This window comes from Fringilla coelebs (genome assembly GCF_963513975.1).
Source record: "Fringilla coelebs genome assembly, chromosome: 6".
NCBI lineage: Eukaryota > Metazoa > Chordata > Aves > Passeriformes > Fringillidae > Fringilla > Fringilla coelebs.
In genome coordinates, this window is record NC_140034.1 from 62,618,064 (window position 1) to 62,631,980 (window position 13,917).

A 13,917-nucleotide genomic window follows, 5' to 3' on the forward strand; every position below is an offset into this window, starting at 1 on the left:
TTAAATCCTGCTCAGCTGATAACCTGTAGATAAAACAAGGCTTTCCAAGTGTTGGTCTTCTGCTCTTTCTTTCACTCTCTGCTCTTCCAAGGCACTTACGAGTCTGTCCCTTTCTTCAACCACTTTCATCATCTCGGTAAAAATTTCATCCTCCTCGTTCAGATCCATCTCATCTTTAAGGCTGTCTAAAAGGTCACAAAAAAGAGGTCAAGAACCAGATCACTGTTTGCATTTTAACTGTTAGTGCACAGTTTGAATTAACATTATCATCAATGACAAATGTAGTCAATGGCAGTTAGTATTGTTAAAGTTACAGTTCAGGGAAATTTTCTCCTGGATTTGGGCCATTTGAAGTTGATCATCAGGATTCCTAGGGTCTAGAGTAGACCTGGTACAAAATTTAGACTGGAAGGGATAGGAAAAGCACTACTTAATTATAGAAGCAATTAAGCTGTAGTTTAAATTTAGCTTATGAGGTAAAAATCCCAACATGAAATGTAGTACCGGTAAGGAAATAGAAAGCATTTTTCAGAAAATGTACTGAAAACTGCCATCACTTGCAATCCACAGGCCTAGAACACAACAGGATATTTTGGGGTACTCCGTGCTAGGGAACCACTCTTCTCCCTGCTTTGCTCCTCCCCATGCTGCTTTTCAAATCCCAAATGAAAGGACAAACCCAAGCTGTAATCCCAAAGCACTGTGGCAACAAGCAAGGCTGCATAATAGCAGACAACCTCTCCTGCTTAGGTGACTGAAGTTACTTTCCATAGCTGTCCATCACCAGCTGGACATTGCTGCCTGGAGAGCACAATTAGTGTAATTACCCCTGCAGTGCTTCCCCTCCAGTTCAGGGTAGAGAACTGGGCAGCTCAGCTGTCTTCACCAGGGCCAGATGAGAAGATCTCACATTTTGCTGGCTGAGCTGTGCTGCTCAGAGGGAGCACAGGAGCCTCAGCCACCCTGGTTCTCTTTGGAGCAAACAGGGTTGGCACAGTCTGTCCCTGTGGGCTGCAGCACCCTGTCCCCTTTCACTTACCATCAATGGCCATTTTCTCTCTCAGCTTTTGTTCCAGCCTGCTTTGGTGGTCCTCCAGTTCTAGCTCTTGGGCTCTGAGTGCAGCAAAAAGTATGTTAAAGAAGCAGCTTTTTTCAGTATGTTAACATGATTTCAATTCTGAGATTCTGTGTTCTGTTTATCTGGTATTTTCTCCTCGTGGGCTGCCAAAGCTAAAAGGTTTGCCTGTGCCAGCATCTCCAGAGCAGCTCCAGGAGTACCACTGCCACCCTTCACATGATTTTATGTATGGGGTTAAACTCCCCCATACCCAGCAATGCTTAAGGCTTTGAACCACCTGTGCATTGCTGGTGGCACTCACACTGTAATTCTTCCCAGGAGAAGGTGCTCATTAGACCCACATTATGTGAAGGCAGAGCATCTCTGTGCCATGGTGGTTCAGAGTGTCATCCAGAACTGAAATTTTGAGCCACTGTGAGAGGGAATGAGGATGAGGAGGCCTCAGCTGCAAATCTCTGTTCAGAACAGGCTGTAGCTACTCTGGCTTTTGTTCCTCAGCTCTCTCAAATACAGCACACAGGAAGGTGTTCAGGTGTACTGTGAGTTGTGGGTACCTCCCCCCCCTCTCCCCTCCCATCTTTATTACTAATGCTTGTTCTTACTTACATGATCAGGAGCTCAGACTCATAGCGCATTAATTTATTCTTCTCCATGACCAGCTCAAACCATTCATGTAGCATCTGATTTTCATCCTTTGTGCCTGAATCTGTGGGAAATAGGAGACTTCAGTGCGCTTCACCAGCTTTCTTTCCAATGCTTTTGCCAACTAAGTTCTCCTTCAATAGTCCTCCTGTGTAAGCCTAGATGGTTTTGGTGCATGTGACTTACCTCAGTCATGCCTGGGTACAACAGGTATGACATTTTTGTCTATTTTTGGTTGAGAGTTGTGGCTTATTGCAGCTAAAGATGCATTGGATTTTAAAACACTTTTGTTCTAAAGGTTTTAGTTTCAAATAATAACGTATTAGGCACTATTTCTGTCTCTTGGCTCTGCCTTTGATAAGGCAGTGTCTCTTTTGAAACTGGGCTTCAGAGCTGAACTGTGCCTAAGTGGATATTCCATTAACACCATCAGCCTTCAGGATGCACACACAGGTAAGTAGCAGCTTAATCCCTGCTTCCAGTGGGCATCAGACACACCACCAAATCCTCTAAAAATTTCCCCTCACTTCTCAGCTGGCCTCTAAATCCTCATCTGCTTTGAATGACAAATCTATGAGAATACTTTGGGCCAGGGCATCACTGGTAGCCAGCCTTTCTCCCAAAGAGCTCACAGCTTGCTGAAGAAAAGGGTGGATCTCTTTCATCAGGTAAGGACCTTTACTCTCCTAAAATACCATCTGTGCAAAACGCTTTGGCAATGAAGAACCCCTGGGTGTTTCCAAATGGCAAGTCAGAACACAAATGTATTTCTTTTCCTTGCTGTCCTTTTTCACATCCTCATGACTTCACATTTTCCATTCATTTTTTCATCTCCCTTCGATGCAGAATTACAGCAACGCCGATGGCACTGCCAGCACACCTCCCACATCTGTTCTGCCCCTTCCTGCTGCTGCCACAAAATGGTGATCACTCCTAGGAGGCAAATATCTTACACTACTGCAGGCTGAGGCCACAGTCCAGTGACACACTGGCACCTTCAGAGGCATAAAGCCAACAGCCAGCCCATGGTACTTGCACTCCCCACCACACATGGAAGATTTAATAGCCAGATTTAGGATGAAGAAAAAGGAGTACTGCCAGCAGGTCCTTACTGAGTCACAGTGCTAGATAACCAAGAATAAAATCCCTACCATAAAACCAGCCTGGCTGTTTTCTGTGGATGGAAGCTTATATGATTTCTTCTACTTTAAGAGGGACTGCACCTTTATTTTATATGACTGAGAGCACTGAAACTTGACCTGAAAGGTCTCTGGTTAAAGCTCCAGAGCCACCAATTACATGAGTATCATTAAACTGGATACCAAGGGGAGAGACAGCCAGAGTCCTGGGCAGTTCAGCAGTGTTCCTGATGCCTTCCTGTTGGCATTTTGAAATGTGCTTCAACAAGTTACCCTCTTGTCTCTACAGCTGACCTTAGTGAGCTGCCCCTCACTCTAAGGTCAGAGCCAGGGTTTGACTCCACTCCAAAGCAGCAGTTTAAAGCCCACCTCCCTGGGGCAGCAAAAATATCACCCAGTGAAGCCCTTTAGCCTAAGGCAAGGGGAATTGCTGGGTGTTTGGGATCACCAGCCCCTCTGCATGCCTTCACCAGACACTGCAGGAGTGACCTGGGCCCCCACAGCAAGGACAGCAGTCAGGCTGGCAGGGTGCAGTCTACAGCTGTCCTCAGGACCTGACCCCAACTGGAAATTACCATCTAACAGGAGGATAAAAGTAGGAGAAGGCAGAGCAACCTCTCTTCAATTCCTGCCTGATTCCATTAAAACTTGGCAGTAACGGATGTGTTCCTGTGGGATCTCCCAGGTCAGCAAGTGGGGATAGAGAGTGTGTTCCCAGAGTGACTGCAGGAGTGCTCCTTGCTGGAACATGCCAGTTTCTCACCAATCCATTCAGGGATGCAGCATTAGTATTCAGAGCCTTAGATCTTTGAACTCCACCATAAGAAATGGTGGCATCATCAACATTTGATCTATTTTACTGTCAGTAAAAACACTGCAATTGCTGTTCTGCATAAGTGCAGCACAGACACAAAAGGTTCCTGTTCCGTTTTCATTGTTTCCTTGTTTAGGCAAAAATATTCCTTCTTTTAACCTTTCCCCTTTACACTTTAAAAACTCTGTGTCTCTAATAAAAGACTGTGTATTGTAGGTTGACTGAGGTAAGCAAAGATAATGCACTTTGCAAAAACACATTCATTTTCATAAAATCCACAAAAAGATGAAATAAAAGCAGCCCTTGTTTTGCCTCCTCCTCCATCCCACAGAATGCCCCCTGCGTGTTCCCAGCGGCATTTTTTCCCTGAGCTTTTCAAATGTTTGTTACTAGGAATGTTAATACTTATCTAAGTCTGATGGAGTGCTTGATGTCTTCCAAGGGCAGAACAAACCAAAGAAGCCTTTTGGATGGTGCAGTTTGACAGATTTTTTTAACAGGTTAGAGGGAAAACAGTTTGTGGGTTTGTTTTGTGAGCCATGTTGGCTTTTCCCTGCAGCACTGCTAAAGCAAACCTGTCCTCCTTTTTTACCTGAGTCTCCTCTGACTGAGAGCCATTTGCAAGTCAGACTTTCTTCTAATTACATCACAGGTATTTCCATTTTCATCACTTTTGAGGGAATTGTATCGGCTGTGGAGGAGTATTTCCTGAACGCTCCTCTCAAAACCTGAACCTGCTCAGATTGGTGCTTCACTGCCCCTTCTTACAGTCACCACACAGCAAAGGGCCCTTGGCCAGTTTGCCTTTTTGGGTACAGTTAAACCTCATATTCCTTATTTCTACAGGCTGGCACCTGATTTCTTTTGACTCTGTTGAAAATTCCGAGACACCTCGGGTATGTTTTTTGTGAAATCAAAAACCAGCTACAACATGTGCAGATATTTATTCACCTTCCAAAGCATGGAGACATTTCCTAATGTTCTCTCAACGTAGGTTTTCTTCTCTACCATCACTGCTCATGACTTGTTTAGTCAGCTGAGCCCTTACGCTAATTTTAGTGGGAAACGTGTTTTGAGATTTTTATTTCTGTGTTTTCTTGTAGGCAGAAGCTCTCCATAAGCCTTCACAAATGTCAGTGGAAAACAAAGCAATGGTGCATCAGCGATTTATTATTTGGTATTTTGAGGCAGAGTAAAGGAAATAGCGAGCATGAAAAATTATTCATAGGACTGATATTATTTCTTCTCATTTTTTGGGGGTGTTTTCTGGGGGGTTTGTGGTTTTTCCCCTAACGCATGAATTATTGTCACTACAATTACAAGATCATCAAAACCTCATTTTGCTCATCGGTCTTCATGGCAGTTGTTTCGCACCCACGCATGTTCTCTCCTAATTCAGCTGAGGAGCTAATGAATAACTCCCCCTAACAAAGAGGCCATTCATCCCAGGCTTACAGAATTATTAGAGGAGAGTTGCGTAAATGTCACTGAAAACTGGTGTTTGCAGGCCTGCCTCTAAATTTGGTTATTCACAACCTTCGCAGCTCAATATTATTGCTGAACTGTGATCGTTTTCTAATTACCTTAATAATACCTATTAAATCACTTGAATTGCATAAGCTCAGACCTGCTTAAATACAACTTAACCTAATAAACGCTGGTCATTCATTAAAAAGTAATGCTCATTATTTTTAGGAAGCTCAAACTCACCAGTTCCTGCATCATTACACATATGTTATTGTGAGCAACAAAGCACTCACGTTTTGTCTGGGGAGCTCGTGGCTTCGTGCCTCTGCCCCAGAAGAGTTATTGAGAGACAGTAACATCCTACATTTCAGTATCTGCCCTATTTGTAACTGGCCACCTACACACAAACAATCAACAGGGAGAAAAAAACAGTACTTTCACCTTAATGAGGGCAATCCAATTACCAGGGATGGTAAGAGAATGAGAAGCATCGATCTCTTGGCAGGCAGCCTTCTTCAGGAAATGCGATTGTCAAAACAGCAACAACAAGAAGTGGCTCTAGGCCATTTATCCTGGTATTCAGTGTCTATCCCGAGAGCTAGAAGCTTCTCATCCCTCTGTATTTTTGAGGTTTACAAAAAACAACCACCTTTATATGAATCAGAAGAAAAAAGCCGAGTCTAAATTCTCACAGCCTTTTTAGCAGACTTTCTCACGGGCAGTAAAGGGGGTGCTGTTTCATAAAGGGTTATGATTTCATTTAAGAAAAAGAGATGATAAATTTTAAAATAAAGTTTGGAATAGGCTGATTGGTAAATTCTAGGAAATTAGTTAATAAATATGAAAGGCTGGGCAAATGCTGTCTTGCTGAACTGATTAGTGCAGTGTCAGAATAGGGGTGGGAGCTGCTATGAAATATGGCATTAAAAAGGCCAGCACGGAGGGGTTGGACTGGATTGCCTGGTGAAGACAACAACAAGAGCAGGTGCCAAAACATATCTGGGTTTTCCATGTTGTGCAACTGCCTGTCAGGAACACACGAGGCTCAGTTTCCTAAAGCGGAGGCAAGTGAAGACACGTTTGCGTTCAGGCTCTCAGTCCCTCCAGCACAGGGGCCCCTGTGAACCCCTCACAGGCATGGTTCACACTCCCAGCCCCATTCTGAGCCTGGCAGGAGCCCCTGGGGTCCCTGTCCCTCTGCTTCACCCCCTGGGAGCTGGGCAGGGCAGGTGAGGGGAGCCGTGCCTCTGGCTGGGGCCAGGGGACAGCCCTGTCACCAGTGCCCCCAGGGAAAGCTGTGCTGTTACCCCTGCCCACTGGGAAAGCTGTGCTGTCACCCCTGCCCCCTGGGAAAGCTGTGCTCCTGGGGTCTGTGTGTGCTGCAGGCTGCTGTTGCTATAGCACAGCCCCTGGCTCTAATCACAGGAATGGCATTTCACACGCCAGGAACGGCATTAAGGACTCCGTTACCAGGCACGGGCTGCTGCTGGCTTGGTAACTGGGTACAGCTCCTGCAAACCTCACTGGTCCCCTCCACAAGATGAAATGAAGCTCAGGATGGAACTTAAATTAAAAATTTAAAAAAAAAGTGCGTGTAGGGGTGGTGTTGGGGGAAATGTAAATTCACGTTAAATAGCACGGTCATTAATTCCAAATCTGTGATAACCAACAGAAAATATAAAGCATCCCATGTAAAGGTGCTTGAGCTAATAGAGAGTTTGAGAAAATGTTTATCAATAATTTTTGTCCTGCCAGTTATTGCTCCTTTTCAGATTTTGCACCAAACTATTTCCATGACAACCATTGAAACCCTCTGCTTTGGAACAGGTTAAAAATCCCACCACTAAACAAGCAAACTGCTTTGTGTACCTGCTTCTCCTCTTAGTTCTCTCTCCAGTTTGACACCAAAAATCTCCAAAGTTCTTTGTCTTTCCTCCAGTTCTTCTAGCTGGCGCTGGATTGCCTGCAGAAATGCAATGATAGAAAAGCTACAGACAGAACTTCAAAATTCAGAGACAAAAGATGGTCTCAGTTCTCAGAGAAACAGCTTGGAAAGGTCTCAGAGGAGTCGTGGCTCTTGCCAGCTCATTGAGTGTACCAGGCACCTAAGGAATTTAAATGTGCCACTAGGTGTCTATCACCATTTTATGTAAGAATCACAGGCACCAAAAGAACCTCAGTTCTTTCTGAGTTTTAGCTCTCCCGTTGTAAAAAAAGAGATAGTAATGTTTCTGTGTCTCATGAGGTGTAAAAAGTCAATACTTTCATATTCAGAGACATATATTCTGAGATATTACATTAGTAAAGCTCATATAAATAGGGAAGGCTCACAGCTGGAAAGCTCTGCTTGCTATTTTATTGTCCAAGGGATTTTGTCTGGTTTGCTTTCATATTTCACCAGCTTTTGACCCAGATAGAAAAGGGTCTAATAGCTGTGACAATTCAGTGGCACTTCAGGAAGGATTTCTACATCCATTGTCCATTCCCTTTGAAATAAGACTTTCAGAAGTGTGGTGGGGATGAAAAGCATGGAACACCTTAAAAGGTTGAGATGCCAAAGACAGATGCTCAGAAGTTCCCATTTCAGGCTGTGTCAGGGCATTCCAAGCCAAGCCCTCAGCAACAGCCTAACAAACACGAAAGAGCATTCCAAAAGTTTGGACTTCATTGGCTCCACAGAGCATTAAAACAAGAATAGTCACATATGCATCTACTGTTACCTGGAGATAATTTACAAATCTCAGATAAAAAACTAAAACATAGCTTCTCTTCCCATGCATTGAGCAGGATGCATCTGAGATCAAATTGTGCAGAAGTGCATGTACAAATCTTAAACTGTAATTGGAAATAATCACACATGGGTAGAGTCCAGAGCTTTCCGAGCATTTTCTGAATAGCAGGGCCTGTATAAAATGAAGTGGCTTTCTGTCATTAAGGGGAAAAGATGATTCCCTTTCGTTGTTGCAGCAGGGAGAGAACAAAAGCCATCACTGTATTTTTGTATCCTCCTGTAATGCACAGAGGTAATGGCTGAGTTTCTTACATTCTACAGGGTAGATGTTATTTCCCCTTTCTAGCTCTTTCCCTCTTCAGTTCCCTTCCCTTTTTGCCAGCCACCATTCCCTCTTGTTCTCCATGCACATTTACAAAATTATGATGGCAATTGCGATGATCTCCAGGGACCGAGGTGGGTTTGTCCCCAGAGAGATGCAGGGCCCTGGCACAGGCACCTCCCTGCTGCTGCTGGCTGGGGATTTCAGCACAGAGGGCAGTGAGCCCTGCTGAGGAGTGAGGGGAGGTGCAGAGCCCCTTTTGGGTACCCCCATCCTCGGGAATCACTCCTGGGAGACGAAGGGGACCCTGCAAGCTCCATTTTCACCTGCGCTTTGTGCAGCCTCTTCAGCTCCTCTTGTTTCATCAACTGCTTTGTCTCCTTCTCCAGCTTCCTTCTCTTCCTGAGAGTCCTTTTTGCCTATGAAAGACACAGAGGGAAAGAAAAAGGCAATCAGAGCACAGGTCTGCCACTGCAGCTTTCCTCAGAGCTCCCCAGAACCACGGAGCCGTGGGACTGAGCCCTGGGGACAGTCTGAGCCCATGCCCTGCCCAGGGCAGAGTGAGCTGCTGCAGGCTGCCCCACAGCCATCCAGGAGCATTTACATGCATTGGCTGTGCTGGCTCTGAAGCTCCCAAGGCAGCCCTAGGTGGGTGCCACTAAAACATTTCCAAATCACCAAGCTGACTGGGTACAGCATCCCACTGTACAGGGCAATGCAGAGGCTGGGGAAAGCAGCAGTTTAAGGCAATTCAGCCCATTTCCATTGCCATAATTCACATCCTGGCACACTACTTGAAGCCCTATGAAACCTCCCCTAATACCATTTCTGGGCTGCATTACAGAGTTTTTTGCTTTTGCCCAGGGCACCTGCTGCTGCTGTTGGGAGATGAGGCCAGCACACGCTGCAGGGCTGGGCAGGTATTCATTCACCTGCCAGGGAATCACCTGCCACTTCTCCACCTTGCCTTTGACCCAAGCTGTCCTGAATTGCTTCAAAAAACCTTTTTAAATTCACCATAACATTATTGTACTGCAGATTGTCTGTCCTGTAACGGGAAAGATGAATGAAGAATCCTGCCATCCCAGCACATCCTGACACAGAGCCACTGGGGACAAGTGCTGCCACACATTGCTGTGCTTTGGCTCCCCTTTTTCCATTCAAAGTCCCGCTTGGCTTTCATATTTTTCAGTCTTTTTCAGTACTTTGCTTTCCTTCCTCTTCCCCCCACCCCCAAAGGCAGCAAATCAAAGGGCCCCCTCCTCCTGTAAATCACATTTACTGATATTCTGCACAGGACAGAGCTGTGACCCATTTCTGATGAGCTGTTCAGACAAGGAAAGCTGTGTTTCCTCACCTCAGAGCTGGGTGTGGAGGGTTCAGGGTGCTGCAGCCCCCCAGCTCCTGCTGTCAGCCCTTTTGGGGTACAGGGCCTGGTGTGACTTCATCCTACCCAGCACAAGTGTGTGAGCCACAAACAGAGTGTTTTCCAGGCACCCTGCCTGCAGCACTTCTCAAATGAATCTGCATTCCCCCCAAGGAAATCTGCATCTGTTTGGTTTATTTTTTTCAATAGTTTGCTTGTTGGGCTATTTAATAAGGCCACGTAAGACCCAGCCTCAAAGCAGTTTCGGTGAAACATTTCTGTTTGTCAGATGAAGACCTCCTCTTCCCCTGCTGGTATAAGCAGGGGAAATTAAAGGTCCAAAGAGGTAAAAGAAATGTTGATGTTCATCTGTCTTAGTGTATTTTCTCTCTGTGACCTCCTATGTTCTGATCCCAGCTCTGAGGAATTGCTGTGTGTTTTAGTTTAAAATCATATGGTGAATTTTAAATACAGCCCCAACTAAGGAAATACCTTTCTGTTTCCAACTCAAATTACCTTGTGTGTTAATGAAGGCTTGGATTCAAATTCTTCCTCAGAGGATGAAGTAGAATACTCAGTAGCTTGTTTTCTGACAGGTATGTGTTCATATCCTAAAACACAATAACAAAATGCTCAGTGAAGCAAAAAATACTGTTCTTTAACTTAAACAGACACTTTGCACCTGCCCTGAGTTCTAATCAGCAGCACCTAGAGCAATTGGGAAATTCAGCTGACGGCACTAATTAAATTTTTTTATCCCTGTCACAAACTCTCTGGCCATATATTTTATTTTTTTCTAGGTAGTACAAACAAATAAATTAATTCCTTGAGCCCCCTGCATGCAGCACGCTGTTCTGAATGCACTCAACATTCATTAAAATGTATATCTGAAGTTAGCCATATTACCCAAATGATTGTACAAGGCTCACCATACAGTGTAATTGAATGCACAAAGTCTGAGCCAGCTCTTAAACAAATTACCCTTATGTGGCTTGTAGCATCTGGCACCCATTTTTACTACATGACATCTGCTCAGTGTAAAATAGTTGGCGTCAGAATGTCTGGTCATATAAAAAAATCACAAATGTAATCAGAAGCAAATGGACTAAGAGAACGGGGCTTTATCACACAGCCTCATGCAACATAAATATTTCATTAATTACGTCTAAACAAATGTCACTTCTTCTTCTGCTTTAGGAATATTATCACATCGTTGGGCTGTTGATTAAAATGCCATAAGAAGTCAGGAAAATCTGTACATCACAACAATACACTCCATAAGGAAAACTCCAAGTCTGCCTTTGGAAGAAACACGCTTTCAGAATTATAAATTAAATTACATTTAATTGCAGCAATTTTATCATGCCTGTTTTTCCAGCATCTTGTTTCAACTGGGTGTAAATATTTGAATTTCTTCTTAATTTGCCTAATGTGTAGCTTCATTCTCTTTAATTCAGAAAATAGAACCTCTTTTGGAACATCTGTCTCTACGCTTCAACCTGCTACAGGGTTAATGATTAACAGCTGGGCGTCTTGGAAATGTACATAATTTAAAGCTAACACTGTTAGTTTTTCTTTGTATCTACAAGGCAACAGTTGGCTCTCTAGGTGTATTCCGATTAAACCCCCCCTTCTCCCAGTGTAGATGTTTCTTCTTTGCCTTGCTCTGGGTCCCAGGCTGAAGCAGAACTTTTGCCTCCAGCCCTAATGTGAACTCAGGACCCATGAAACGTGTTCATCCCAGACAGCAGAGCAATAAAAGCAAATCCAAGTAATCTGAGGCAGAAATTCTGATATTTTTTTCCCAGTGATCTCAGTGTTAGAAGCACCCAGTCCTTGTGCTCGGCGAGGCTGCGAGCTCAGAGCGCTCACTGGAGCAGACCGGGGTGCTGCCACCCTTTTTGGGGTGCAGCTCCTCGGGGACCCACAGGTCCTGCCCAGGCTGCCAGCCCACAGCTCCCTGCCTGGCAGAGCTTGGAGAGGGACACAGCTCCTGCTTGGCACCTGAGGTCCCAGCGCTGCCACCCTGCCCATGCCCTGCACGCCCAGCACTGCCCTGTGCTCAGCAGGGTCAGGCAGGCACAGCCCTTCCCAGCTGGGGAGCATCAGCCACTGCTGCTTTTCCTGGGCACACTCTCCCTACCCTGGGCAAACAGAACTTTGAGTGACTGCCCCGTGGTACCCAATATCTGCCCCCTGGTCAGGCCACCAGAGAAATCAAATTCCACCATGTGCAGAGGGCAGACCTTGCAGCCTGGCCGGGCAGGAAACATGAGCGATCACACACTCCCCCTTCTTCTCTCAGCTCTGCTGGGAATGAGCAAGTGCTCCCTCTGTCCTCCCCTCCGGGTGATATCAATAATTTAGGAAGCCTTACAAGGTCTGGAGGAGAAGCAGCCTGCTCCATACAATAAGATAAACAAACGACAAAAAAACCCAAACCAAGACCCAAAAAACCCCTCCAAGCAAACAGGGTGGGATAGGCAGAACTCAGCCAACAGCTGTGAGAATTTGGACAGAACAAACATAACAATGTTCAAACTTAGGGACTTTACTGAGTCATTTAAATCTGAAAATTAGAACGGCAGTACTAAAGTTAGGTGATAATAATTTGCCTCCAAATATGACAAGCCTAAAGGTTGAGCTGCTGCAGAACTGATCTCAAAAAAGTAGGTTCTTTTCCAGATATTAAACTCAAGTCTTCTAGACTTGGGTTTTCACTTTCCAGGCATCCCATTCCTTCAGACTGGGAGTTATTTATTACATATTTCTTATTTCCTGAGTACTGGAGCATCTCCCTCATTTCCAGATCAGCACATGTCACACCAGAGCTTTCCCTCCCCATGGAACAAGCCCTCAGATGGAAGTGCAATGCTTTTGGGAACATGAACATCCAGGGCACTCATTTTCCCAGGAAACCTCCTCTGGAAAGCGAGGGAGGCGTGACACGAAGAGGCTCCTGAGCTGGTGATCCCCTGTGTTAGATGTGGGAGCCCTTCTGACTGTCCTGGAGATTCCTGGGGGAAACCCAGCCCTGGTGTCAATCTGCCTGTCACAGCTCACTGCCCTGTCCCTCCTGGGCTGTCTTTGTGTGATGCAGTTTCTCCACAGCTGTCCAAGATCACATATTTTTGTGAAGTCTGGGATTAATCCTGACCACTGTAAGAACTTCGGTGTTTTACAAAAGAGAGAGATAAAGTCACACCTATCTCCTGGGGCACTGGTGTCCAAAATGAGATGGAAGCTGGTAGGAAATGGAAAGAATGGCCAGTAGGAGCCCAGAAGAATGGCCAGCAGAAAGAGAGGACTTGGCTGTTTGGTTTCACATCCCTGCTTCTCCACAGACTTCTCATGTGGTCTTATGCACGTAATTAATTTCCTGGTGCCTCAGCTCCCCTTCTAAAACACAAAATCAGTGCAAAAGCAGTGTCCTCACTGAGCAAAGCACTGCAAACACACAGACCTTCTGGGACCCAACAATGCAGTACTGGGAACCCGAAACATTTGCAGGCAATCCCTCCCCAGTCTGAGCGAGCACAAAACCAGCAAGGAGAGTTCACGGCACGTTAAATTTTCTCATCTGCTGAATGGGCTATCCTGCTTAAAGTATCAGTAATTAACATGGCACTTTGGCATTTTTTTGAATTTCAAAAGGTCAAGTAGACCTAGGAGAGAACAGTTAGCCATGTGATGGAACAATTTTATTGATCAGTTTTTTGGGGGGAGTTTTCCTGAAGCTTGGAACACACAGGAAGCATCAGAGGACAAAAGCCTTGAAGACATGTGTGCAGTAAATCAAAAACCTGGAACAGCACTTGGGAAGTCCAGCGTGGCTCAAGCCCACGGACTTTCATCCCCCAGCTCATTCTCTGGATCCACAAGCCCCTGAGGGAGAAAACACCAGTGCAATGCCATACCTGCCATACCTGCAAGTTTGGCCCCAAACAGGACAGGAAAGCCCTACTGCAAAGAGCAAAGAGCAGTATCAGAAGGAGTCTCACCAAATGGGCTCCTGCAAGGTGCTGGGAGTACTTTTTTCCTTTAAAGAGATTTTCTGAAATTCATTGTAAATTTCAAGAGAGGAAAATAATAACAAGAAGTGTGTGCTAAAGCTTGTCAGCACTTCATGGCTAAAGTTTGCCAAGCCTGGGCAATTGTCTGTGTGAGACAGAAATGCCATTTCTGAGAGTCAAACAGGACTCAGCTCTTTTCCAGTTTTACTATATGTAGGTTTACTCAAATAGGAATGTTTAAAAAACTTTAGAGAGCTACAATGTTGAAACATTGAAGATAACAGATTACTGGGCAAATGACTAGATTAGAGCTTCATTTTCTCTTTTTTCTAAACAGACTTGGCA

At 45.1% G+C, this 13,917-nt stretch overlaps 1 protein-coding gene across 1 annotated transcript in view; it reads right to left on the reverse strand.

Annotated features, from left to right (window-relative positions):
• The window catches only part of MICAL2 (microtubule associated monooxygenase, calponin and LIM domain containing 2), a gene marked incomplete at its 3' end in the record, with an annotated part of 112,475 nt that continues 98,558 nt past the window's right edge, over positions 1 to 13,917 (reverse strand). Inside the window, exons 31-36 of the mRNA XM_084208463.1 lie at positions 10,076 to 10,170; positions 8,520 to 8,612; positions 7,010 to 7,103; positions 1,685 to 1,784; positions 1,040 to 1,113; positions 1 to 185 (exon numbers count right to left, since the gene is read on the reverse strand). Of these exons, the coding sequence (XP_084064589.1) occupies positions 1 to 185; positions 1,040 to 1,113; positions 1,685 to 1,784; positions 7,010 to 7,103; positions 8,520 to 8,612; positions 10,076 to 10,170 (641 nt within the window). The remainder of the gene's footprint in view (positions 186 to 1,039; positions 1,114 to 1,684; positions 1,785 to 7,009; positions 7,104 to 8,519; positions 8,613 to 10,075; positions 10,171 to 13,917) is intronic.